The sequence below is a fragment of the Cylas formicarius genome, unplaced genomic scaffold (assembly GCF_029955315.1).
Source record: "Cylas formicarius isolate icCylForm1 unplaced genomic scaffold, icCylForm1.1 PGA_scaffold_4__25_contigs__length_36172078, whole genome shotgun sequence".
NCBI lineage: Eukaryota > Metazoa > Arthropoda > Insecta > Coleoptera > Brentidae > Cylas > Cylas formicarius.
This window is the reverse complement of record NW_026844334.1, coordinates 32,166,957-32,194,881: the sequence shown is the minus strand read 5'-3', so window position 1 is coordinate 32,194,881 and position 27,925 is coordinate 32,166,957. Positions and strand designations below refer to the sequence as shown.

Here is a 27,925-nt window from a genome sequence, read left to right as displayed (position 1 = left end):
ATACTTAGGAGTAGATATAACAAGCCACCGAGATATTTACCAAGAGACGATATACCAAATAAGGAAAGCAATAGCCACAGCAGGTGCATTAAGGGATATAGTGTGGAGAAATAAACATCTAGGAATGGTAACGAAAACAAGAATCTATAAAACATGTATAAGACTAATACTTACGTATGTCATAGAAACTAGGGCTGATACAAAGAAAACAAAACAAGCGCTAAGAACAACTGAAATGAAAACATTAAGATGCATATATATTCATTTAAAATTATATGAAAATATAGAATCACCTTTCAATTAGCTGATTTAAAAATTAACTGGCGCTTGCAAACTTATATTGTTATTAATTTGATTTTTATAATAGCGAACGTTGAACAGTGTCACACGCCATAGCTGTCCGCCAAACCAACCAAAAATTTAACTATCTTGTAAGCGAATATATTTGCGCCACGCGGTATATCAAAAAATACAACACTCCAATAATGTTTACCGTTCGTTTAATCTTTCAGTAGCGGCTGAGACGACTGTGCGTCAATTAATCGCATTTGCAAACGATAATGGCGGCCCCTACGATCGCTTTAAATAACGGACGGAAAATTCCAGCTCTCGGTTTGGGAACGTACCTTGTAAGTCGAATTTGCCTTTTTATTTCTTTTTCTAAAACAGAGCTTTACCTCTCCCAGCTATATTTTTCGTTTGCCTTATATTAGTGTCGGCGATGTAGGCGAATTTTTGCATCGCATAATGGCTAATCTGCAAATCCGTTTAGATTAGTTAAAAAACTGGGTCAAAGGTCGCCGCTTCATTGATTTGTTTGTTAATACTGGGGTTCGTTCGCATCAAACTGGTCTCTAAATCCCCTTATAATCATATTAGCTTCGTCTAGCTGCTTCTGGTATCTCGCTACTTCCTTTCGCTTGTTTTCGTAGGCTTCGGATATATGCTGGAGAGCTATTTCGGTATCAGTGAGAACCCTCTTAGCCCGATTAGCTTCGGTCAACTCCTCGATCATGTCTTTCTTCAATTTGATCTTTTCGTTCTCCAGGTTCGAAATGATTTGCTTCAACTTATCAATTTCGTATTCCAGTTGGTATTTTTCCTTTTTCGAAGTTTTAGCGTCCTCGACTGCTTCCGAAAGATCCCTTTTGTATCTGAAAACCATACCGTAAATACGTTTATTTTTATTTTTCTGTAACCAACCGTTCTACGTCGTCCTCGAGTTGTTCCCCTTGAAATTTCAACTTCGAATTCTCTACCTCTAAATCAGTTATCAGCTGCTTCAAGTCGGCAATTTTATCTTTTAAGATCAGTTTCTCGTCATCGTTTCTGAGCCTTCTTATAGTTTCGATCGCCTCGTCCGACCTTTTCTGTTCTTCGTCCAATCTTTTCGTCAAAGTTTTGCACATTTCTTTAACCGTACTGTCTTTGGGTAGCGCGATTTCAAATGTCTCCGGCCTGCTGTTTATCCTGTTCAAGATTATTTCCAGTTCTTCAACCGACTTTATCAACTCTCGCTTCTCTATTCTTTGTTTCTCCGTCTCTCGTTCGTTCAGCTCGGAAGATTTGGCGGTCAGCGTTTCGAGTTTTTGCTTAAGCCGCTCGTTTAACGTCGCCAAGTTGTTCTTTTCCAAAGTTAGGCTCTTCAGCACGTCTGGATCTACGGTCGATTTTCGAAGTTCCTCCAGATTTTTGGAAAGTTTGCTGGCGTTCTGTTGGAGTTTTCTGTTCTCGTCGCAGAGGAACGATTGATTTTCCAGCAGTTGACGATTGACATTTTCCAAAGATTTGAGTTTGTCATGGTCGTTACTTAATTCGGTGGTCATCGTGAGTTTTTGGTCCACTAAAATTTTTTTTCTGCACGCGGATGAAAAAAATTGGTTTGACAATTATTGGTGACAAGTTTCAATACGACGACGTTCGATCTGACTGCTTTTAATGACGTATTTTCAATGGTTGTGTCAAGTACGCTGTAAAATAGTATGTTCATATTCACCTTTCACCTTTAATAACAGAAATATAATTGTAACAATTTTTTCAAAATTAATTTTTTATTTTTCATTCTTTTGCTCTTAAAAAGTAAGAGATATGTGTGGAATATGCTACATGAATTATGCGTCAAATTTGTCACGAACTCAGAAAATGGATTTAAAAGTTCTATTAAAAAAAAGAACTTGTTATTGACATCTACTTTTTGATCTCCCCTGTATATCCATTACCTGATTTTTAAATGAATTTAGTATTATGTAACTCAACTATGTGTCTAGAATGTTTTTTATCATATGCGTCTCAAAAGAAATGAAATTTGACTATAGTTTTTTGAAACAGTAGTTCGTAACTTCAAGGGTTCCCGGCGCTTTAGTCGCGAGTTTTGGGGCGATCGGATGATTTAGTCAAATTTTAAGCGCTGATAGTATTTTGAAGTCGTTAGTTTTGACGGTCATATCACACGTCATTTAGTGTGGTGTTTTGAGCCACCCTGTATATTTTCTATTTCCTGAAAAAGTTATGATGTAAGTATTTTTCTTGAAATCCAATACCTGATTTTTAAATGAATTTGTTCTATATTTTTAGCGGTTGACTGTATAAAAATTTACAAAACATGACGTCTATAAAATAAAAAAAAATAGGTTAAATATTATTACATAATGGTGGCGATCAAGACACAAAGAAAAAAAAATCATAAAAAAGTCGTGCGTAGACAAACCGCCCAAAACAGAAGAGATGAAAATTTAGAAAAAATTGAAAATTATTTGCACACTAATAAAAATATACACAAACAAAAAAAATACAGACAGCACATGCAGTATAGGTTTACCCGCAGTAATAAAACCTTGTGATTTCGCACTTAAATATCCTCCTGTTGCCTAGATTTTTTATGTACGGGGTCAAATGGCGGCTCGTTAAAGTGTTGTTTATGCAAAAACAAACTCACCTTAACCAAAAACGAAGAATAATAAATTTCCCCAATTATTTGTTCTCGACAAATCTTAAGCATGTAGTATAACACACATTATTCTGAATTTCTTTTAAGTGGCCTTAAATATCTAAGAATTTTTTCGGCGCTAAAAAAAAGCGAAAAAGTTTACGAAATATCCCGGGATTCCCATTCGCATCATGTCCCCAAGATCCAATTTAAACGCTCCGCAAAATGTAATACACATTTTCATTATGTTCCAATTCGGTGGTCATCGTGAGTTTTTGGTCCACTAAAATTTTTTTTCTGCACGCGGATGAAAAAAATTGGTTTGACAATTATTGGTGACAAGTTTCAATACGACGACGTTCGATCTGACTGCTTTTAATGACGTATTTTCAATGGTTGTGTCAAGTACGCTGTAAAATAGTATGTTCATATTCACCTTTCACCTTTAATAACAGAAATATAATTGTAACAATTTTTTCAAAATTAATTTTTTATTTTTCATTCTTTTGCTCTTAAAAAGTAAGAGATATGTGTGGAATATGCTACATGAATTATGCGTCAAATTTGTCACGAACTCAGAAAATGGATTTAAAAAATTCTCGTTCTATTAAAAAAAAGAACTTGTTATTGACATCTACTTTTTGATCTCCCCTGTATATCCATTACCTGATTTTTAAATGAATTTAGTATTATGTAACTCAACTATGTGTCTAGAATGTTTTTTATCATATGCGTCTCAAAAGAAATGAAATTTGACTATAGTTTTTTGAAACAGTAGTTCGTAACTTCAAGGGTTCCCGGCGCTTTAGTCGCGAGTTTTGGGGCGATCGGATGATTTAGTCAAATTTTAAGCGCTGATAGTATTTTGAAGTCGTTAGTTTTGACGGTCATATCACACGTCATTTAGTGTGGTGTTTTGAGCCACCCTGTATATTTTCTATTTCCTGAAAAAGTTATGATGTAAGTATTTTTCTTGAAATCCAATACCTGATTTTTAAATGAATTTGTTCTATATTTTTAGCGGTTGACTGTATAAAAATTTACAAAACATGACGTCTATAAAATAAAAAAAAATAGGTTAAATATTATTACATAATGGTGGCGATCAAGACACAAAGAAAAAAAAATCATAAAAAAGTCGTGCGTAGACAAACCGCCCAAAACAGAAGAGATGAAAATTTAGAAAAAATTGAAAATTATTTGCACACTAATAAAAATATACACAAACAAAAAAAATACAGACAGCACATGCAGTATAGGTTTACCCGCAGTAATAAAACCTTGTGATTTCGCACTTAAATATCCTCCTGTTGCCTAGATTTTTTATGTACGGGGTCAAATGGCGGCTCGTTAAAGTGTTGTTTATGCAAAAACAAACTCACCTTAACCAAAAACGAAGAATAATAAATTTCCCCAATTATTTGTTCTCGACAAATCTTAAGCATGTAGTATAACACACATTATTCTGAATTTCTTTTAAGTGGCCTTAAATATCTAAGAATTTTTTCGGCGCTAAAAAAAAGCGAAAAAGTTTACGAAATATCCCGGGATTCCCATTCGCATCATGTCCCCAAGATCCAATTTAAACGCTCCGCAAAATGTAATACACATTTTCATTATGTTTCTGTATATTTACCCCGTAAGCAGAATTTAATTGAGCTCTAATACTCTTAAAGTCTTTTTATTTTAAAAAACTTAAATGCTCTAAAACGGTGACCAGTATTTCCATCAAAGCTTTATTGCCACCAAAACGTAAGCAATTTTGAGCATTTTTTTGTCACATCCACAAATCGATTTATTTTCATTTATTTATTTTACTAAATTTCCGTGTATAACTTTTTCCTCTACTTACACCAGTTTTTTCAATAGTAACGTCAGGTAATGGCCTACATTTTGCTTATAATTCTAACTTTTCTTCGTATGAATATTTAAAAAATCTCTTCACATTAATCAAAATAAAAACCACCTCCATAGTTCACTGTGAATATAAATTATGAGAAATACACAAAAACTGAGAGCGCTCAGAGCTCTTTAGTGTGTTATTGTTGATAAAAGAAAATATTCCAGTTAGACTATTTCATCTTTTTTTTTCTGTAACTTCCTATGTATCAGCCGCCAGAGTTGTGTTTTGTATGTGTTTATATAAAATATAGCTGACAGCCATATTATATCTTTGAGTTAAATTTAACCAGCCAGAATTCTACAGACTCAATACTTCATTATTTTTCGGTATAATTTTCATTTTTGTTTTCATTCATATTCGGTAAGTTATCCTATGTCTATGTTATATATGTCTATGTCCTATGAAAAATTTTCAGTTTGAGTTTCTAGTTTATATATCAATTTCCCTTCTGTGCAGCGTCATATGTATGGATTTTACAGACTAAAAGTAATGAGGATAAATTGAATTGAGCAATGCTACTACGCCAAAATTATAAAACCAAAGCTAACCAAAATGATAAATTTTAAAAATTTCAAATTTTAAGTTTAAAAAATATATCAAATATTTCATGCAAAACAAATCTTTTGACGATATAAGCAGTTGCTTTACACATGTGAGGTTATATATGACAAGTGTGTTTGTACAAACCTTGGGCGCACTTATACATGAAGTTATACATGTTGCAAGCTGGGTTATTGCAAGTTTACATGAATGTGTGCATAGTAGCACGGACCTCTAAAATTAGAGCAATCTGCATCAGCAATTCAGAAAAGATTCGCAACTTAAAAACCCTAAATATTAAGTAATGGGGAGCACAAAGAATGAGCATCGCGATATTTTATAGGATTTTATTGAAATTTATCGAGATACCGCGTATTAAATCGAAAGAATGCTATAATAAAGCAAAAGAAGGAAGCTCCATATAAAAAGAAAAGTTTGAAATTAAAAAACGTATGCAGAGAGTGATGTGATAGTGGAAAAAAATAGTTTAGGAACATATGTATATCAACAAGGGAAACAAGAACATGCACAAATCATCAAGTTCGGAATACGAAACTGAACCCACTTTATGATATTTTTCATACGTTTGATTTTTTAGAGAGTCAAGGTACTCCCAGAAGTTTAACATCAGTTTAAAAAAATGAGGTAATGGTAAGTATTTATTTACCAAATCCCATATCATATTGTATACTTGTGTACAAAATTGTTACAATAATAATAATCATAATAATCCTCATTCTCAAAAAATCAATACTAGTTAAGAGACGCCATGGTTGTGCTACGGTACAGACATAAATTTGCACCTATCTATTTTAAGTGCTTCAAGTCAATAAGATAATTTAAAAGCCGTCGATCATTTATCCAATGTTTTGTTTTGTAACTAAATGGTTGAAAATTTTGGATTTTTTGTATATATGCTGGTAGCATATTGTAAAATCTTAGTGCATAATATTTAAGAGTTAATAAGAAAGTTGTCTGTGTGTTTTTTTAGTAGCAGTGACATGCATAGAACTATTTCTGGTATTGTACATTGACTGATTATAATTTAATATAATTTTATCTTCTTTAGATTCTTTAATACGGACAGACAAGACAGCTGCGGTATATCCAACAGCACATTAGCAGAGTCCACCATTTTAGCAGAGTCTTAATATTGTTAACATGGTTTTTATAGATGCGTTTCTAGAGCCAGTTTATTGGTTTGGTACCAGTTTTTGAGAATTACGATATCCTCTTCAATCAAAAGTTTAAGTTAACGAATCTGCTTTACATAGCAGTGAAATTGTACCAAGAACGCTGCCTTGAGGCACGCCATACTATACCACTCTCGTGTCACTATTTACGTGTTTAATATTGATGCAGTGTTCTCTGGCTGATAAATAATTTTTTAGTAGATTAAAAATTTTACACAAAAAGGCACATACATAGGAGGCTGGTATCGATCGCTTCGTAGATATTTGATCTTAAAAAATTTTTAGTAACTTGCGTGGCCCGAACCGGACCATTTTAAATCCGTACTGTAAGTCTGCAAGTATATTATATTTGTTCAAATGCGGAACCTTTGGAAGACCGATAGCATTGATATTGACCTGTGATAACATATTGTGTGTCTATTACTATCAAGCTTATGTAGTTCCTTCTCTTTTATCGACTGGATATTTTCATTTTTTATCAGAATTTTATATAGTTGATTTTTGTTGTTGAACTGATTTTAATAATATTTTAATTTTTCCTTTAAATTTATGTTTAGTTAACTTTGGGTTATTATTTTTTTCTCACAAGTCATTTGTTAGGGCCGTGTTAATATATTTTATTTCCGTTTGTTCTTCATTATCTTGATAAATCCTTGATCCTAAGGACATAACAGCAGCAACCGGATAGTGATTTTCACATTCAAATATAAATGTATATATATATATATATATATATATATATATATATATATATATATATATATATATATTATATAGTAAGTTTATAGTAAATTGCCCCAAGATAGTTCCACAAGCACTCTTGTCAAGTGTGCAGTTGTCTATGTCTACTCTTGTGTGTTAACCTATTTTTGTTGGGAAAAATTAAAATTGTATTATATTGTATTTGGTTTTTGCTATAGTTCACTTTCAGCAAATTTAGTTCATGGCGGTTGACAGGTGACTTCCATAATTATTGTACAGTCAAAAGTCAGATTATCTTAGGTTCTTTTCTTGACCTGGTGAAAACATGTACGGGTAAGAGCTGTCCCTCTGACAACCAAACTTTTTTCTGGATTGAGATTGAGTTTAAGCTATTGCGTCCATCTGAACTTCATCCAGCTGGAACCAGGTAAAGATACGTTATCGATTGTGCATAATAAACAAATAACAAATATATATGGAGTGCTGAACTTAAAAAATTCAAAATATTTTACAAAAGTTATATGATCCGGTTTTTTCAAGGTTGAATATCAGTTTATGAGGCTGAGGCCTCTGGAAGTTCAAATTGGTAGAGAGTGTAGAGCGCCTCAAGGTGTCAATTTGGGAGCTTTATTTTTTACTTTCTTTATTAAGGGTCTTCCCGAAGCCCCATGTAGGTCTACAGGCTTACCTCATTTGGTTAGGGTTGTAGGGTGGTTTGCAAATAACGACATGCATACGTATACTATGACTATACACTTTAAAGCAAAATTTACTTATCACTTATTGCAATTATCGACAGCGTCCATGAAGTTAAGGACTTTGGTGTATACTTCCAGTGAAACATGAAATTCAACAACCAAGTAAAGCATACAAGAACTTTAGAATAGTATTAAGTTATTTAATGTGTTAAGTAATGCATGAAATCCTTCAGCTCTGAACTGTGTCAATTTGATATTTATACCTGAGGAGAAATAATGTATACCCCTTTATGAAGCTCATATAATGGAAATGTTGGAAGTAAATAGGTTGAGGTATTGAAGACTAGATATGCAGCATAATGTTCTATCAAAAAATCTGAAACGTTGTTTATGTACAATTTAGCAGTTAATTCCCTTTTAATCTGTTTTAGTCGCATTCAGGAGAATGTGCCAGAGCCGTCAAACATGCAATAAGCGTGGGTTACCGCCATTTCGACTGCGCCTGGTTCTATGGCAACGAAAAAGAAGTGGGCGATGGCATCAGAGAAGCCATTAAAGAAGGGCTTGTGAAGCGCGAGGATCTCTTTGTAGTCACCAAGCTTTGGTGCACCTTCCACGAGAGGGACCAAGTGGTGCCAAGTTGCAAGGTGTCTCTGCAAAATCTCGGTTTGGATTATTTGGACTTGTATTTGATCCATTGGCCCGTCGCCATGACCAATACTGGAAAATTTAACGCGTCTGAACCTTTCAAGGTAAACTTTTTGTGATGTAGTTACTGAAACGAAAGGGATTTGAATAAACAGAGTTGAAATGAACAAATTCCAGTATGGCTTCCTTAAAAGGAATAGCACTTTAAGTGCCGTTGTGAGCAATGCCTAATTTGATTTAAACTTTTATTGAAGGTAGAAATCAATTTGTCGCATTTCATAATAATCAAAGTTATATACGGTTAAATTCCTCGGGAGTGCTTCAGGGTTCCGTTTTGAGTCCTCTGTTGTACTCTCCATATGTTTTAAACTCGAAACCTGCCAATCGGAATGCGCGCTTTTTTATCTTCGCAGATGATATGGTCTGTTCATATATATATGAAAGTGACCAATTGCTTTTGAATGGGATTATCCATGGGTGGTCATTAACATACGATGCAGCAAGATTATTACCTAAAGTTGCGGAATTTAAATTCAGGTAAAATTGTGGTCCGTAATACAAATAATTTTATACCTACCTATGTTTAATATTCTTTGGTTTGGTATACTACCTAGTTTAAGTTTATTAGTAATCATTCTTATTTCGTGTGTAATACAGCGTGTGTTGAATCGTGTGCGAATTATGCAAAATATGTAGAAATGTAGAAAACACTATTCTGAACGTGATGCCAGCAAGCAAGCATCTTTAGAAGAAACGGCCACATTGATGAAAAATTCCAACATCAACTGTATGGAAAATTGTGAATAATCCCATTACAGCGAGGAAAAAAAGAAACGATGCTGACATTTTCTCAAGTGTAAATGAAAGTGATCATTATAAGGGGTATTTTTTTTCGATATATAGAACTTTAAGTTGCAATAAAACAACGATGGATTATTCGATTGACATGAAACACAGTGCAGTACTGACCCAGAAGGACCGTTGTCTCGCATTACGCTTCAGCTCCGGCCAGATCTCCCATTCTGGACCCGTCCGTGTACCTGACAAGTCCATCCCAGGAGCCGACTCTGCCCTTTCTCCAATCTTCCCTTGATGGAAAGAGAAAGGTCAATTTGTCAAAGAAGGTCATCTCGGGGATCACGACGTCACTCGGCATGCCCATGACCCCGCGATCCCCGCGACAGCCCTCTAAAATGTCGTACGGACCCCGATTGAAGGTTCCCTCCCTCCAGAGCCTGCAGCTCGCCAGCCTCACAGCTGTCCTGGTCGCCTCCATCTGCACCCGATCCGCCCGATCCACCAGAGCCTCTAGGGCCCTCGTGGGCGCCGTTCTCATGGCGCCCGTTATGCAGAGGCAAGCCAATCTCTGCAGCTTGTCAAGAACTAGCCTTGCTCCCGCTCTTTTGGTCCCCGGCCACAATGCCACTGCCCCATGCGTGAGCATAGGCACCACCATGGTACCGTAGATCCACTGCATGATCTTCGGCCCCAGGCCCCAAGTTCTCCCTACCGCTCTCCGGCACGCCCACAGAGCTCCAAAGGCCGACCTGGTCCTTGATCTTATATGTTCCTAGAAGGTCAACTCAGAGTCCAACCATACGCCCAAGTACTTGACACTTCCGCTTGCAGAAAGAGGCACGCCATCTATCGAAATGTTGAGGTTGCACTCCATTTTCCTTTTTCTAGTGAAAATGACCATCTCCACCTTGCTTGGAGGATTGACAGCTAACTTGCTGTCCAGGCACCATTGTGAGAATCTTGCCAATGCCCCGTTCAGGAGCCCCTGCATCCTCCTCACGTCCGTTCCCTGTGTCATTATCACAAGGTCGTCTGCATATGCCTGAACATAGACCCCTTGTTCTTCCCTCAGAATATGCAATATCTCGTTCACCACTAGGCACCACAGGAACGGGGACAAGACCCCGCCCTGTGGACAACCCCGTGATGAACCGATGGAGACCTGCTCCCCACCCAGTCTTGCCTCGACCCTCCGGTCGGTTAGCATGGAGCGGATCCACCTTACAATGGCCGTCCCCACTCCAGTACTCTCCACCGCCCTGCAGATCGAGTACAGGGCCGGTACCGGTCCACCAGTCTCTCCTGAGTCTTCATAATGAAGCTGGTGAGGCAAACGGGCCGGTACGACTTCGGGTCCGTATAGTCACTCTTCCCTACTTGGGAATGAATACTACCCTGCTGTGTCTCCTCAGCTCGGGCACGTACCCCCTCGCAATTGAGGCCCTGAACAGGTCCATCAGCGGGCTGGTCAGGAGACCTCCGTCCCTTTGCAGCAGAGTCGGAAATACTCCATCCCCGCCCGCCGACTTGAAAGGACCAAAGCTGTCAATAGCCCACCTCAGCCTACTATAGGTAACCACCCTCCTTGCCGTGGCGTAGTCGCATCCAAGACGACCCCCGGCTTCAATATTCCCCCCTGTGTCCGGATCAGCCGACCCTGGGAAGTGCGTGTTCAGCAACTGTTGTAGTGTGACCGCTGGTCCCGCTGTGCCGGTCCTGCGGACCACTCCCAGTCTTCCCGCAGGGTCACTTCTGAGTACCCTAAGGAGCCTAGCCGCGGCCGGGATATTCATTACTCCGTCGCAGTAGCCCCTCCAGGCCCTCCTCTGTGATGCCCGTAGTTCTTTTTTGTACTGTCTGTGGACCTCCCTATAGAGATCCCAGTCTGCACCTTGGCTGCTGCTCCTCGCTGTATTGAACAGCCTCCGCACTTTCCTCCTGAGACGCTCCAGGGACGAGCTCCACCAAGGAGTCCTCCCCGCCCTATGCTCCTCTGTCTCAGGGCAGCTATTCTCGAACGCCCGTATTATAGCGGAGCTGACTCGGTCGGCGGCCTCGTCAATCTCCTCCATTGTCCGGTGTTTCTTTGGTAAGCCCCCTAGGCGCCAAGCGAGCTCCTCTCTATAGAGTTCCCAGTTTGTTGGCAGGGGGTTCCTAAATCTAACGGGTTCCCGAACACCCATCTCCAACCCAAAGGTGATGTATCTATGGTCCGACATAGAGTCCTCCCATAGACACACCACCAAGTTATTTCCGGGAGCAGAGCCCTGGTACAAAGTGTTAAGTCTATGACCGAGCTCCGACCCGTCGTGAAAAACGTGGGTTCTATCCCTCTGTTGGCCACCTGCAGCCCTGCCGAGGCCATGAACTCCACGAGGTCTCCCCCCCTTCTATTCGTTGCCGCGCTGCCCCACAAAACGTGGTGAGCATTGCTGTCGCAGCCAAGCAAAAGAGAAGATTCTCGTCCACGCCTCTTCACAGTAGGAGACCAAGTCACTGATCTCCTGCGGAGGACAGCTGCGGTCGCCTGGAAAGTACGCAGAGGCGACTACTACCTCCCTCACGCCGTCCCGAGTGGGGGATCTGACCAGAATTGGAACCAGGTCCCTGGACGCCTTGTCCCTTAGGAAAAAGGCCTCCAGCCCCATGGTTAGTATACAGGCCCTGGAACCGCCTCTAAGGAGTCGACACTATGCAGCATCGATCCTCCCAGAGATAAGCCCCTAACTCTTGATTTTACAATCCAGAGCTCTTGGATCAGTACAATGGATGTACCGCCCTCCGAAATTTTCCTGCATAAGTGGGCCGTTGCAGCCCTGCTGTGTTGCAGGTTAATCTGTAATATCCCCGTGAAAATGTTATTACGAGCACCTCCCTCCACTTCCGCTTCCTGACTGGTGGACCCTGATGGGATTCCCCGGTCAACTTCCATCCGAGATACCTCCTCGGGTCCCTCCGGAGGTCTCCTCCACAGAAGCCGTGGGCGCCGCCTCTCCGGCAGGCCCCCCAATCTCCATGGACGAGCCCTCTTCGTGTGAGCCCCCCACGGCCACCTCATCCCCCTGCGGCCTCGGCGCCGCCAGGTTCACTTTAACCTGAGTCGCCAGGCAGAAGAGAAGTGAGCCTTTAGCCGTGATGGCGCTTGGCGATTTCTCGTCCACGCCCACCACCAACCTTGTGCCCCTTGCATCCGACGTCCTCTGCCAGACCCTCCAGGCACGGCAATCTCGGCCATTCTGAGCTGCCAGGCAGCGGACTAGTGCCTCGTTCGAGACACCCGCCCCCAGGCCCGGAATCCAGATCGCCGCGCTTCTCAGTCTCAATCCTTCCGGATCGACCGACACCAGGTTTGCGAGCCCTCAGGGCCTGACGTTGATCAGCTCCCTGCGAACCCACTCCCTGGTTTCTTCATCCATCATCTCGATCAGGATGTGGCTCCTCCACAGCCTAACCGTATCGGGGGAGTGGTGTATTGCCCCCCCCCCCCCTGCATGATATACATGCTTATGCGGAGGTTAAGAGACCCTATGAACCGCAGTAGGTCCTCGGAAGACAGGTCAGTTTCCTGTCCTCTGAGGCCCACCACCAGTTCAGGCCCCCCCGCCGCCGCTTGTGCATAGGACCGAGCCCCCTCTCAGAGCCTTTTCCGGGCCCAGCTTTCGTTGGACCGCGTGTCGGCCGCCGACCACCGGCAGGTGCCCCAACCTGGGTGGTCTCTCCCTTTTTTCTTTTCCGCTTCCCGCTTGCCGTTTCCGATGTGCCCCCTATGGAGCGCTCCGTTGACGGCGTGACAGGATTCCTGGGCGCCGGAAAAGAGCCCGTCTGCGGTTCCGAAACCGTCACCGCGAATCTCTTCTTCTTCGCCCTCCTTTTTTCCGCCCCACTCCTATGTCTGGGGCGGTGTGTCATCGAGGTGGTGTTCCCGGTTTGTACCGAGCCCTCCACCTTGCTGGCGAACTGGGGATCCTGTTCAGATCGCCCTTGGAGAGGGCCTTCCTGAGGACGCCCCTGCTTGCTGGAGCGCCCCTGGGACCCCTCCTCCTTCTCCTTTACACATTTCATTTCTGGTTCCATAAAGGTCCCACGAGTAGCTAGGGAAACAAACGGTCCACCTCTGCAGAGCCCCACATGCAGAGGTAAGTCTTCCTTCCCCGAGGTGCGCCCGGTGCCTCGGGGTTGGGATCGGTAGAGACTGATTTTCTATCCAGCCATGCATCCCCTAGGCCCGACCCCCACCGTAGGATTTGGGATTTTTTCTGAGGTTTACTCCTCTTGGTCCAAGTGGTGAAGCTCAGACCCCCCGCGTCGCGTGCCCACTCGTCGAGCCGGCACCCGACGCCTGGTTTATCAACCGACTACAAGCCAATTGGCACCGTTATACCCTGTGTAGGCCCTTAGCCACGACACGACAGCGGGGCAGGGTGAGCTGGTCCACGACTGGTTATTTGTCAGCCCTATTGGATTTTTACCTCCTTATGCCTCCTTATTCCCAGCCACCCAGGCCCGTGAGAGCCTGAGCTCCCCTATCCGCCACCCGGGGGACGCGCCTCAAGGATTGCTCAACCACAGAGGCATTTGTGGCCGTATATCGGCAATGACACGGCGAATGTTGTCTTCCAGATAGTCAAGCGTTTGTGGCTTATCCGAATAGACCAATGACTTTACATAGACCCACAGAAAGTAGTCTAGCGGTGTTAAATCACAAGATCTTGGAGGCCAATTCACAGGTCCAAAACGTGAAATTAGACGGTCACCAAACGTGTCTTTCAATAGATCGATTGTGGCACGAGCTGTGTGACATGTTGCGCCGTCTTGTTGAAACCACATCTCCTTTACATCATGGTTATTCAAATCAGGAATGAAAGTGTAATCATAGCTCTATACCGATCACCATTGACTGTAACGTTCTGGCCATCATCGTTTTTGAAGAAGTACGAACCAATGATTCTACCAGCCAGAAAGCGCACCAAACAGTCAGTTTTTCTGGATGCAACGACATACACTTGAGGATTGGCTTCGCTCCAAATACTGCAGTTTTGTTTGTTGACGTAGCCATTCAACCAGAAGTGCGCTTGATCGCTAAACAAAATTCGCTTATGAAAATGGAGAACAACGGCAATCTCTTTTTTTGCCCATTTGCAAGCGTTGTTCAGGCGTGAGTCTATTCATGATGAATTGTCTAACCAAACTGAGAATAAATCACTTGACAGCTATTAAATCGGTTGCCATCTTGAACAGTAATGCCAACTTAAAATTCTATACATCGAAAAAAAAAACACCCATTATAATACGGCGTAACATTTACCAGTTATACGAGGAACAAAGCGTGCCTACATTAGATATCTTAATTAGAAGGCTTGAAAAAGACGAAACCGGGGTTAAATGTGGCAGAACTACCTTATGGAAGTGTATTCAACACATCGGTTTTAGATTTAAAAATGCCAATTATTACAAAGGCCAATTATTTACTTGGATGAAACCTGGTTCGTCACTTATGATACCCCGGAAAAGAGTTGGGTTGACTCAACTGGTAAGTGTAAAACAAACGCGTCATCAAAAAGAGGTAAAAGTATAACTATTTTCCATGCTGGCTCTAAAGATGGTTGGATTCCAAATGGACTTTCTCTGGCTGCGAAAAATATTAAAGATTCTTCTCTGGATGACCATGAATACACCACCGCTGATTTATTTGAAAGTTGGTTTAAAAACAAACTAGTTCCAAACATTCCTCCTAATAGTGTAATTGTAATGGACAATGCAAGTTATCACAGTAGACAGTTGACTAAAACCCCTTCCTCATGTGACACAAAAGCAACAATCCAAAACTACATGTATAATAACGACATTTATTTTTACTAAGATTATACCAAAAAGCAATTAATTGAGGTTCTACAAAGCTTGAACCTACAAAAGAATAATTATGCAAAAAATCTAGGGCATACAGTCCATCTTATCACTGTATATTTAATCCCATTGAACATGTTTGGCACCAATTGAAATCTGCCATTCGTCATAACAATGTTTTTCCCCGTGTTAACTCCAATGTCCTCAAACTTATAGAAACCAGTTTTTAACATCCCTCCACAAAGCTGGGCAAATTCTGTTAAACATATAGAAAAAGCAGAACAATCGTATATCCATATTGCAAATAATATGGAACAAATAATAATTAGAACAGGCGATGATAGCGATAGCGATACTGATATGTTATGTGAATAATTTAAAGTAATTTTAGTAGGTGATAAAGATAATTTGTAATTTTATTTTAGATTTAAACATAAATACATACATAAATAAATAAATATTGTTTAGTATCTTTCCTAACCAAACCTCAAATAATTAAATTCCAAGCAAAGTACGGACCTATTCGGCCATATTTCATTCTTACAGCTTGCCCTGGTCTTTCCTTAATTCGTATAAGTTAGTGACTTTCTTATATCTATGAACAGAATTTACTGCTTTAACTAAGTATGTGGATTGATTGTATAGTAATAAATTAGAAATTAAATAAAACAAATTTTGTGGTATTTAGGCAAGGAAACAAACAGATGCAAAAATATATTAATAATGCACCTCTAGAGTAACTAAATAATGTTAGATATTTAGGGTTAACTCTGGATGACCAATTAAGCTGGAACGAGCATATAAACGCTATAGATAAAATTGTACCTATCATTGTTGCAATATCTAAATGTAGACGTTGTTTATTGAAAAAAATACATTGACGATGACGTGATCTCTACGATGCTTTTTATATCTCTCGCAATATATATTTTCAAAGAATGCAAGTTTTACAAAACAAAATTCGGAAAAATATTATATGAGTATGACACTCTAACACAACTAGGCTATACAAAGAACTATATATTTTCAACTTGATTTGAGTTAGTACACAGCATACAACTTTTTCCAAGATAGTTTTCTCGAGGCTAGCGCTTTAAGCACTGTTTAGGGATAGTTGTAAAAACACCAATATTCATATAAAAATGAAGTATTTTTTTCTAGCCCATTTTTTGGAGTAAATAGAAAATATGCAAGGATCAAAACACCAAGTTGGTATTTTTTAAATTTTCTTAAATCCATTCCGATTTCACACATAATTCATGCAGCATACTTTGTACCTCTTAATGTTTATAAGCAAAAAAATAAAAAACAGACATTTAATTTTGAAGTGTGTTCATTTATCGCATATCTATTTGATTGATAGCCAAACTTCTTTCTACGCAATAGGATCCTCATGTATAGTTTTATTACATTCAATAGACCAAAACCACTTATTTGTGAAAGGACTATACAAATTATACGTGTATGCCTTAAAAAAACCCTCTTGTGTGCCTTACTGCACTTGCATTGAACCAAACACCAAACAGTTATAAATACTGCATAATTTTTCGACCCTCATAGCTATGATTAAAAATGTTTTATACCAGGACGCTGTTTGTTATGACCACGACTTCGTCGAGACATGGCACGGAATGGAAGAGTGCGTCGAACTGGGGCTGGCTAAAAGTATAGGGCTTTCTAATTTCAATAGCAAACAGATACTGCGCATTCTAAAGGCTGCTAAGATCAGGCCTGTTTGCAATCAAGTAAGCCGCCCCAACGTATCCCTACGAACGATTCCGAGGAATTTTGTAGGTCGAAGTGTCGCCGCTTATCAACCAAAAGAAACTAATAGCATTTTGCAAGGAACGAGGCATCCAGGTAGTTGCTTATAGTCCGTTCAGTGCTCCAGCTCGGCCTTGGAAAAAACCAGGTGATCCGGAATTGAGTTTGGACGATCCGAAACTAATAGAAATCGGGAAAAAGTATGGAAAAACTAGCGGGCAAGTTGTCTTAAGGTAAATTATTCGTCGCTTGTATTGGCATTTATGGTCTGTTTTTTGATGCCAGAGTAAAACTTAGTGGTTAGAATTTAGAATTGGACACGACGAATTAGCAAAACTTTATTATAGACTTTATTATTATTATTATTATTATTATTCTCAATATACAGTGTGTCGCATTTTTTGGCAAGTTTTGCATTGTCACAAATCCACAAACATCTTTCGCACTTACGTTAGAAATATCGAAAATTCCGAATATTATTCTAACCCCACCTGCCATGACCTTTTTAGTTTTTTTTCAATATTTTGGTCCTTTTTTATTTAATAAATCATTAAATCCTGGTCGTTTAGATAATTATGGATACTATAGAAAATGTTCCTCCCAATGTATGACACCTCCCCTTGGATGGTCTATCCATTCACAATTCAAGGATTGTTTGTCAACGGTTAAAACAAAAATTTCCAATGCCCTGGGTAGGAAAAAATGGTTCTTTTGAAAATTGATCTCCGAGATCTCCTGATTTGCAGAGATATCGAGATCAACTTTGAGTCAGAATAAGACAAGCCTGTCAAGTAATTAACATAACAGACGAGTATCCAGCCAGATTCTAAATAATTGAAAAATGTATTTGAATAAATGATATAAATAAAAATTAATATAACAATATTTTCTACAAATAAAATAATTATTCCTTCGTGTTAGTGTTATGTATTTTACTGAAGAATCTAAATTACATGAATTACAGTACCAAATTAACTGGTTCTGAAAGTTAAGTGTTAAGTTAAACTGCTAATACAGTATCGGCCTTTTAAAATTAGGACAAAAATAAATCAGATTCAGAAAGAGTCAGAAATGCAAAACAAAACCGAATTAAAGTAAGGTTATGTTGGATGGATGATGCAATATATTTCTTTAGTTATCCTCTTTCTTTTGTGTGGCCCTTATATGATGTAATTACCATAATTTAGGTTAAGCTAATTGTATCCCTAATAAGTTTGGTCGATTTTTAGATCTGATATTTATGAGTTTTTTGTATTTTACAGAGCATCACCTGGCTTATGAAATTATGTTGCCTATTGATTGTGATGTTGGTTTAAAGTATGATGTCTTTTATTATGATTTTAGAAATTGTAACTTTAATGCAATGACAGACAGATAACAATCTGGTATACCATGGGAGGGTGCACTTGACCCGCAGGATGTTTACAGATGTGTCGATTTTTTCTATAGTGCGATTGAGATGTTTGTTCCTGTTAAGCGATTTAAGTCTTCAAATTTCCCTGCATGATTTAGTCGTGAACTTCAGAACTCAATTGTTATGGAAAACTGCGTGTACAAAATCCAAGCCAAAACTAACAACGTTGATGATTATCTTTATTTCTGTGGCTTAAGGCACTGCGTAGTGAGTGCTATGGTGCATATATAACTTGAATTAGTGAGGATGTCACGTATGACCCAAAATCTTTTTGGAAACATGTAAATAGTTTGCGAAGGTCAAATGCATATCCCGGTAATATGTATTTGGGTGGATGATGAGGTTGCCGACTGTGGTCAGGATATTGTTGACTTGTTTGCAAAGTTCTCTGCTTATTATATTTTTAACTATAGTTTAGACTTCAATTCCATGAGTGTTTCACTTACTGATGTGTTTGAGAGTATTATGGACTTACAGACTGCATTTTAGCAAGGCCCGGACGGGATTCCATCAGTCTTGATTAGGAATTGTGAGTGTACTTTGAGTAGGCCACTACAACATATTTTTAACCTGTCCTTGTCTTCAGGTATTTTTGGTATTTGGTACCGTTTCACAAGAATGGTGATAAAAGCGATGTCGGTAATTATAGAGGCGTTTGCATACAGTGGGTGGTTCCTAAACTGCTTGACAGGTTATTTTGTGAGAGACTTTTGTGGCATTGCAGGGGAATTCTGGCCGATCAACAGCATGGATTTGTACAGGGTCGATCTACCGTAACAAATTTACTTACCTACCAACAATTTTATTGAACGCCTTTGAGGAGTTTGGTCAGGTGGATTGTGTCTGCACGGATTTCTCGAAGACTTTTCACCGGGTGGGTTATGTGCATCTTGTCTCTAAGCTTAGAGCTATGGGCCTGGGGGCTGGGCTGGTGCAATGGATTCAGTGTTTTCTATCTGGTCGTACTCAGTTTTTTAGTATTAATAATTATGTCTCAGGTAAAATTAATATTTCTTCAAGAGTCTCCCAAGGTTCCCATACGGAATCCATCCTTTCTAACATGTTTATAAATGATATGGTTAGTGTACTTTCGGAATCGCAGTGTCTTTTGTTTGCAGATTATTTGAAGATATTCAGGAGGGTTGGATCGCGCGAGGATGCTCTGCTGCTTAGAGAGACGTGGACAGTGTTTGTGGTCCAAGACAAGTTTGTGACACATTTTGCGGAAGCAGTAAACAGGTCTATGCGAGTCTTTGCGTTTGTTGTACGCAATAGTGGCCAACTTACTCCACATTGCCTTAAACTCCTTTATATCTCTTTGGTTAGCTCTAGACTGGAGTATACGTCTTTGGTATGGTCTCCATATTATGCCTGCCATATAGATACGAGGGCAGCGCCAAAATTTCCCGACCTGAATATGAAAGAAACAAAGTAGAGTAACAATTTTTTATTATTTTTCAATATAACCCCCCTTAACTTCAATACACTGATTACATCTCTTTATTAACAACTCAATCCCTTTAAAAAATATTCTTCTGGTTTGTCTGCAAAATGAGCTAAAACAGCCTCTTTTAACTCAACTTCGTCGTTAAACCGCGGTCCATGTAAGTCCTTTTTCAAATATCCGAACAATACTCGCTGGCGGCCATATCTGGACTATAGGGAGGATGATCTATCTGTTGGAACCCACACTCTAACATGGCAGCTTGTGCAACACCAGCAGTATGGACAGGTGCATTATCGTGCAAAAGACGCATGCCTCTGGTCAGTTTTCCTCGACGTTTTACACGTATGCAGTCTCGCAATTTGTGTAATAATATTGCGTCATATTTATCATTGACAGTGGCATTAGTTTCTTTAAAATCTATCAAAAGAATTCCTTCACAATCCCAAAAGATCGTGGCCTTTTTTGTTGACTGGCATACTCTGACTTTTCTTGGAGGTGCTTCACCCTTACGACGACACTCCATTGATTCCTTTTTCGTTAGAGGGTCATAATAGAGAACCATAGTTTCATCTCCTTTCACAGGCTTCGGTTCCGACCCACAGAGTTTCAAAAAAGACCACGCTGACTCGACACAGCGTTGGTTTTGAATAGCCGAAAGGTTTTTAGAAACCCATCTTGCACTAACCTTATGCATACCTAAACGATCATGCAGGATTCGACGAATACTTGTATCAGAAAGCTTAGTAATTTCTGAGATTTCCTTGACCTTTAAACGTCGATCACTCAATACCACCTCTTCCACAATCGCAACAATATCTTCCGGTATGACCTCGACTGGTCGACCAGTTCTTGAATCATCTTCAAGGATTTCGACGTTTTGCCCATTCTTTCACTACAGAATACGAAGGAGAACTTTGATCTTACACACCATCCAGCCTTTCTTTAATAATTTTAGGTGGTAGCCCTTCTTTTGTCAAAAACTTTATGACTGCTCTATACTCAATTTGGCTTATTTGCGACATTTTTTCGGACAAGTCTTGTTTAAAATGCTGTCAATAAAAAACTATTTGACGCAAGACTTCAATTTTTTTTTCGCAGCCTACTAAGATATATATTTAAAAGAAGACAAAGTTTTATCGTGATATTGGAGCTGCATCTATGTCAGATCTTTGGCGTCAGAGGCGCATATCAGTATCTATAACGGGTATCAGATCAACTACAGTATTATAGCTAAGGCCTTCAATATTGATACTTTTCTACCAGAAGATCTCAGAATCATTGAGTTCTTCTCTTTAAGATTCGGAATGGTTGGTATTATTGTCCAGGTCTTTTACATAACATACAATTTAGCTCATATTATAAAAGCTGTGATAACTCATTGTTCCGCATACCTTATCATCGCGCAAATTATGAAGTTTATTCACCCGTTACTAGAATGCTGAAAGCGTGCAACTGTTTAAAACTGTTGAAAACTTTTGTTCATTTTGTTAAACCGTAAATAAATAAATAACTATAGCAAAGATGCGAGGTGTATAGCTCTTAAAAACTAAAAATTGTCCGCCATTTTGTTACTCTCTTGCGTGAAGGAACTAGATATAACGGCAAGTCTGTGTTGTTCCTTTAGATACATCCATCAGCTCGGTGCTATCCCGATACCGAAATCGTCCAATCCAGATAGAATAAAGAAGAACATCGAAATATTCGATTTCGAATTGTCGCCCGAAGATGTAAAGATATTGGACGCTTATAACTGCAACGAAAGAGTTGTTCCAGCCCTAGAGTTTTTAAGCTCAAAAGAATATCCATTTAATGAAGAATTTTAATGAATTGTTAATCTACGTTTTGAATAATGTGGTAATAAATATTAGATTTTTCTTTGTCGAGTTTTTATTTTAATATGGAGCTTGAAATTTATTTTATACACGAAGAAAGCAGTAGCGGCAACAGTGGGAGTCAGTTTCAGGAGTGTAAAACTGTATAAAAAATCATGATGTAAGCCTAAGAATACTAAAAGTTGTAATCAAGAAAACTGTTTAATGTTATGATAAAAAAATTAAAAAAATGTAATTGTCACTTTTAAAATCCAAGAAGTCTTCGCCTGCTAAGTTGTGCTGAAATGAAACAGTGATCATCGGCTACTTCGACATCTGGTACAATATATTGATAACTAAAAACAAATTGATGTAAAATGTTATGCAGTAAGAATTGTTAAGATATTTGTATGAATTATTATTATATTACATGTTATTAAAATTTTGTTTTTATAATCATACTGATTTTACTATATCTGTATGTAAGGAGGGTGATTTGCAGCTTTCAGTCCACTTTAATTTACATTTCTGCCAACATTTTATCGGAGCAAGCAAGTCGTCTATGTTGTTGTATATTAAAAGTGTAAACCTGAAGGAGAAGCATTGTATTTTTGCGACAATGTCAAGCTTTTTTTTGATGTTGGATGCCAGAAAAATCAATCACTCGATCTGTTATGACGTATTTTATTTCTGAAAATTTTATTAAATTTTTTTAATTACCTATTTAAGTTACTATAAACTGAAGTTAACTTTTCAAAATTCGTCAATATCTGGTTTATTTTTTTTACAAAATGATAACATTATTTTTATTACAAAACTTCGGTTTACTGTTGCATCAGGGTTTTGTTCGGTGGTCTGTGGTGTTATTATTCTACTGTCCTGAGAGGTTAGAATGTGGGACTCTCAGTCTGGTATCTCGCGCGCTTATGTCTGAATGTCATGACGCAGATTAAATAAAGGACTTGTAGTGGAGTTCTCTTTTATTATAAAAATGCCTCCAATACGACATTTGCAGGAATTGATGTTGTTGTTAGTCACAAACGGCTACACAGAACACATACATTAGTAAGTTGTTTACTTTAATTTTAACACGTATTTTAAAATAGCAAATAAAGTCTATTTTTGTAAACCGGCTGTGTTCTTTATGTAATTGGATACTTTAGAAAAGCTTGGTAGCGTCACTCATTGTTTATTAGTATTATTGTACCTGAAACAAAAGTTCTACTTTAAAAATACGCCTGCAGTATTTTCCGTTATTATTTTTATTATGACAATTTTATATTATAGTGCAGTCCAAGCAAAGGAAATTGCGTTAAACATATCGGAACGCTGGAGCGATGGTCAACTATGGCGTTTTGTCTTTGTAACGGGCTACATTAGAGCACACAAAATAATTTGTGAACTAGCTTTGGTATTATATTACCTTCTTCCGTCTTCAAGTTCAATTTCAGAAAAATGTTTTTGTTGTAGCTTAAAGCAGAAAATGCATTTTATTAATTCGATACTTGGAGAAAATTGGGGAAATTAAAATTGTGATTTTAACTATGCAGTCTCACAAGAATCAGTACTTTTCTTAATGTTCGCATTCGTTGTGCGGTTCACTTTTGATCAAAATTAAATATGATTTTGCTTCATTGGTGCTATAACTAACATATGCATGATATTGTTAATTATTTATTCTTATTAAAACAAAAGCATTGTCTGTATTTGTATTTTCAAGGAAAACATTCAAATTATAATTAATAGATAATGAATTAAGCATCACAATAGTATGTTATGCAACAAGTGTGGTAAACGGCATTTGATTCGTGAGTTTATTTGACACGAGCGGAGCGAGTGTTTAATAAACGAGTGAGTTAAAAAGTTTACCGAACGTGTTGCATATTATACTTTTTCTACGATCGTTAGTTTTTGGGTACAATTTCGCAAAACAACACGAATACATTCACTGACATGACTGTCAGAATTGACAAACGTCAAAATTCAAAGCGTGGGAAATATCTCCGAAAACATCCGATTGCTCCCAAATCCGTGCGGTAAAATCCCGGAAATGTCCGAAGTGGCTCGCATTCATGGGAAACGTAACTGACGTGGTAAAGTGACGCTTCCCGCATGCTAGATCGGTGGGTAATTAGGTATTTTACAGACGGGAGTAGAAAAAATATTGTTCTAAATGTTTAAAATAACAATTTGTACATGTTATAGATTAAAAACAAATCCATCATTATAAACTGTTAGGAAAGTCCTTGGGCTAGAAAGTCGTATTTTTTAGTTTCAGGCACTTGCAATGTTAATGTAGCAGGTTTTTTAATAAAATATAATTTTTTTATTGGAATTAAATTTTCCGGGACTGTGAATTCATAATATCAGTCTTAAAATATTAAAATAAAACAAACATATTTTTTTCAATCATACCTAATGGCCTTTACTTAAGTTTTGGTAATAAAATAAAAGAAAATTATTAAGAATGTTTAGGTGTGATCTTTTAACCCTTCTTGGTTGTACTATTTTATAATGCTTAATTTTATACTACATTGCTTGTTTGCTTATCGCCAAAAATTTTAAAAACCAATAAGAAAATGGTTAGAAAAACTTGGAGACACTGAAAACGCAAACGGCGGTTACTCCTAACAACACAACAAGAAGAAGAAGGAACAACCGACTGCCCTTAAAATATAAACGTTCAAGTTTGATGAATGTAGTCATCATATTATCATAAGAGAATGCAAGGATGTCCTTTTGTAATAAGCAAGTGTATAATTTGTTTTGAATATAGTTCCATTTAAAACAAATAAATCAATATCAAAATATATTCAAAAGTACATAAAATGTTATATTGTAATTAGTTAAATTGGAGAAAAGAGTTGATTAATTAAAAGGTGATTTCTTGTGTATTTTAAAACGCATTTTTTTTGGGTGTAGGTAAATTGAATATCGCAAACGTATAATAATTTATTATAAAATACATAATATTATTAAGAAATGATAGATACGACTTTATAATTTCAAGATGTTTTTTAAAACATTTTGACCGAATTTGACCAGTCAATTGACCAGCCCCAACACTAAACTTACGTAGTGTTGTGATAGACACATGACATTATTTTTACACCAATTATATTACTTAATTCGTAATAATTTATTTCATTTTAATGTATTTTAGCAACAATCTAAAATCACAGACATTAAATCCTAACAATTATTCCAAAGAATAAAAAGAAAATTAAAAGTTCAATGCCACTATTCCGAAAGCATTAGCTGAAACAATAAGAGTTGGAATAAGAACTGTACTGGAAATTATGTATAAAAAACTCATAATATTAATCATCAATTTATTTATTTATAAATAAGCAGTGACATCTCACTGGTCTCTAGGCCTTAAACTCACAAACTTAATCCCCCAAGTCCCTTATTAATTTTTCTGTATGTTCCAGATTTATTGAAAAACGCGTGCATAATTTTAGTCAATGCATCTTGCCGCGAAATTGCTCGGATTTAAGAGCGCCCTTTTTGGTAATAAGTTTTTGCTCATATTAATTTTATGGTGTTAAACCGGCGATGATATGTAGACAAGCATGTATTCGCGAAATATTTCATTTACGCCATATATTTTTGGTGTTTTACTGGGTAAGTAATTATTATTTTTCTACCAAGCCGGAGTGCCTTGTTTGTTTAAAATTCTTGAATATAACGGTGTTTAAGGAAATTTTGTATTAGTTTTTATCATTTTTTAATTATGTCACACTCCATGTTAACAACGAGCATGCAAACCATTTTTCCATACCACATTCCTTTTAGGCTTTAATTTTTTTGTACTCCCTTCTGTAAAATACCTATTATCTTGCAGTTTCATCTAGACATACTACTGTTCTAAATTTTTACATAAAATGTTCACTATATTTCTTTAAGACACTACGTTAGATAAAGATAAAGATAGCTTTATTTCCTTAAGACTTGATTTACAAGTGTTGCATATTGTCAGCATAATACGAATGTAAAAGTATAAAATTATAGTATAAATAATAAATATATAAACAATAACAAACAACGAATACGTATTAAAAGGTATCACAAGAAAGAAAATCCTTAATATTGTAATAGGCGGGGCGTAGCAATTTGTCTTTAAGAGTGCACCTGAATTTTGTTTGACTTCCGATTCGGCAATTATTATAAATTTTTACAGCTAAAGCAAAGGGACTATTTCCTGTAAGAGACAGTCGATGTGTAGGTATTTTCATGTTAAGATTCGGTCTTAAACTGTACTGAATATCTGAGTTTCTTGAGGGCATATAAAGACTAGAGTTACTTTTTACATACGTGGCACAATTTAGTATGTACATACCAGGAAGTGTCAATAAAGAGTGTTGTGGAAATAGGAAATACGTTCTGTTGGCGGTTCTTTTAAAACTGGGAGAGTTACATTGGCTATTGATCTAAATAAATTATAAGTCATATTCCGAAGCCCCATTTTACATCGTTCCTTCAATTATCAGTCTTTCGCTCTTTCCGTTTAGACGTTATAGACTTTTTCGGTATTATATTGTGTTTTTCCTCATGCACAAGTTTCCGCGTAATCATTAAACTGATTCCCAATGTTTTCGCTACTAGTTCCACGTTCCCTTTCATTTTAAAAGTAGTTTCTCGAATTTAAAATCATTTTTTTTACATGTTGGTGCAAAAACCAGAAAATCGCTTTTAATTTTTAATATTGTCACTCAAAATCTTTACTATAAATCAAAACTTTTTAAAACCGCTTAAAATTAAAACGAGTTAAATGAACGTGAAAGTTTGTCGTTGATAAATCGTAAGATCCGTCCGACTAACCATGTTGTGTCTATAACTCTATGGAGGGTGACACGGCCAATACTTATTCAATCCTTTTTTCTAGCTTCCTTTTCAGTTTATTCAAAGTAGAAACATTCTGGTAATATGTTAAAAGTACATCTGTTGTGCATAATAGACTCAAATATGACGTAAATATTTTTCATTTAAACATTCCAAATCTTTACTTATTTTTAGTAATTAATAATAATTCCGACATTCTTTGCTTTAGTGAACACTGGATAATTAATAGAGATATTTTAACCTGCAATAATGTTGATAATTTCAACCTTTTTATCTTATTTATCTAATCTAATTTGTGTAGATACGAAAATATACATGTATTCCCATGCGAAGATGGAATGCAGGCCTGTAGATATAGTTTGCATAGAGATCGAAGCAGAATTCTGTGCGCTTGAGATCGTCTCTCATCCAATTTTGGTTCTTCGTGGTTATCGATATTATTTAGGAAGTTTGCAGCCATTTTTTAAGCAATTTGAGCTCTTAACAAGTCTCGACGAAATAAAGAAATTTTTTTTTCAATTTACAAAACTTCTGGATTGGTCCTGCGTTGGTTGGTTAGTTTTGGTGGAGACTGACTACAGTTAATCTCTGAAGAAGCCCACAAAATGATTGGAGCAAATTCGATTCAACAACAATCGACTCAGAAGGAAGCCTAAAGTTTTGTAAACAGTTACATATTTTAGACTTAGCTTTTTTAGATCTTCGGTCTGACGGTCTTAGTTTTTGTGTATTTTGGATAGCTTTGGCATTAAAGTTATAATACATATCAAGGGTTACTGCCATAGCTGCTACTTGTCTTGATAATATTTTAATAAACATTGAAAATCCCTGTACCATTATGAGCAGCAGCAATAGATATTAATAACAAACTTTTAATTACAGGGAAAATAAGTGATGTGATGAAACACTTAAAATTTCATTACAAATTACAGTCGAAACTCTATATAGCTAAATTGAAGGGACTGCTTTTTTTTGTCATAAAGAGTTTTAGTTTCGGCACTTGAAAAATAACAATACGCATATGTGTTCTGTACTGTTTAATTATTTTATATACATATTTTAACATCTACTTAGGATACTTATACTACTTATATAAATAATCGGTCATATTCTTTTGAATTTTTTTAGTATGCCAATACGCATTTCGTACTTTGGCTTGTATTTCCACCATTTTTTCGAGAGGGGAATCTTCCCTATGATGCATAAAAAATTTCTCTACCAGCTTAACTGAACATAGGGCTTGTTGAATGATTGGTGGTGGTCCCAGATCAACTTATTCATCTTCTTCTTATTCTTGGTGCTCTTCTTCACCCTCTTTTGCTTGTTGTAATATGGCTTCCTCTGTCAAGTCTGCTGCAATCCTGATCTATCACCATAAAACCTTGCAACTCT

At 37.6% G+C, this 27,925-nt stretch overlaps 2 protein-coding genes and 1 long non-coding RNA gene across 3 annotated transcripts; 2 read left to right on the top strand and 1 right to left on the bottom strand.

Moving 5' to 3' along the window:
- Positions 1-496: 496 nt before the first annotated feature.
- Positions 497-21,747, top strand: LOC132700436 (aldo-keto reductase family 1 member B1-like). The gene is made up of 5 exons (XM_060667755.1): positions 497-629; positions 8,394-8,714; positions 16,839-16,997; positions 17,047-17,249; positions 21,502-21,747. The coding sequence occupies exons 1-5, from the start codon at positions 561-563 to the stop codon at positions 21,698-21,700; spliced, it is 951 nt and encodes a 316-aa protein (XP_060523738.1). The 5' UTR covers positions 497-560; the 3' UTR covers positions 21,701-21,747.
- On the bottom strand, positions 649-1,881 carry LOC132700435 (uncharacterized). Its single transcript, XM_060667754.1, has 2 exons — positions 1,204-1,881; positions 649-1,154 (listed from the first exon to the last, which is right to left on the bottom strand). The coding sequence occupies exons 1-2, from the start codon at positions 1,824-1,826 to the stop codon at positions 821-823; spliced, it is 957 nt and encodes a 318-aa protein (XP_060523737.1). The 5' UTR covers positions 1,827-1,881; the 3' UTR covers positions 649-820.
- Positions 17,256-19,676, top strand: LOC132700437 (uncharacterized). The gene is made up of 2 exons (XR_009618643.1): positions 17,256-18,959; positions 19,017-19,676. It is a non-coding gene; the product is annotated as an uncharacterized LOC132700437 (long non-coding RNA).
- Positions 21,748-27,925: the final 6,178 nt, after the last annotated feature.

What these genes read in the sequence shown, in the direction of transcription:
- LOC132700435 (XM_060667754.1), bottom strand. Translation starts at nt 1,826, where the DNA reads ATGACCACCGAATTAAGTAACGACCATGACAAACTCAAATCTTTGGAA. An exon ending in CTCGAGGACGACGTAGAACG is followed by an intron (nt 1,155 to 1,203) that starts GTTGGTTACAGA and finishes TATGGTTTTCAG; the next exon opens with ATACAAAAGGGATCTTTCGG.
- LOC132700436 (XM_060667755.1), top strand. Translation starts at nt 561, where the DNA reads ATGGCGGCCCCTACGATCGCTTTAAATAACGGACGGAAAATTCCAGCT. An exon ending in TCGGTTTGGGAACGTACCTT is followed by an intron (nt 630 to 8,393) that starts GTAAGTCGAATT and finishes AATCTGTTTTAG; the next exon opens with TCGCATTCAGGAGAATGTGC. An exon ending in TCAGGCCTGTTTGCAATCAA is followed by an intron (nt 16,998 to 17,046) that starts GTAAGCCGCCCC and finishes GGAATTTTGTAG; the next exon opens with GTCGAAGTGTCGCCGCTTAT.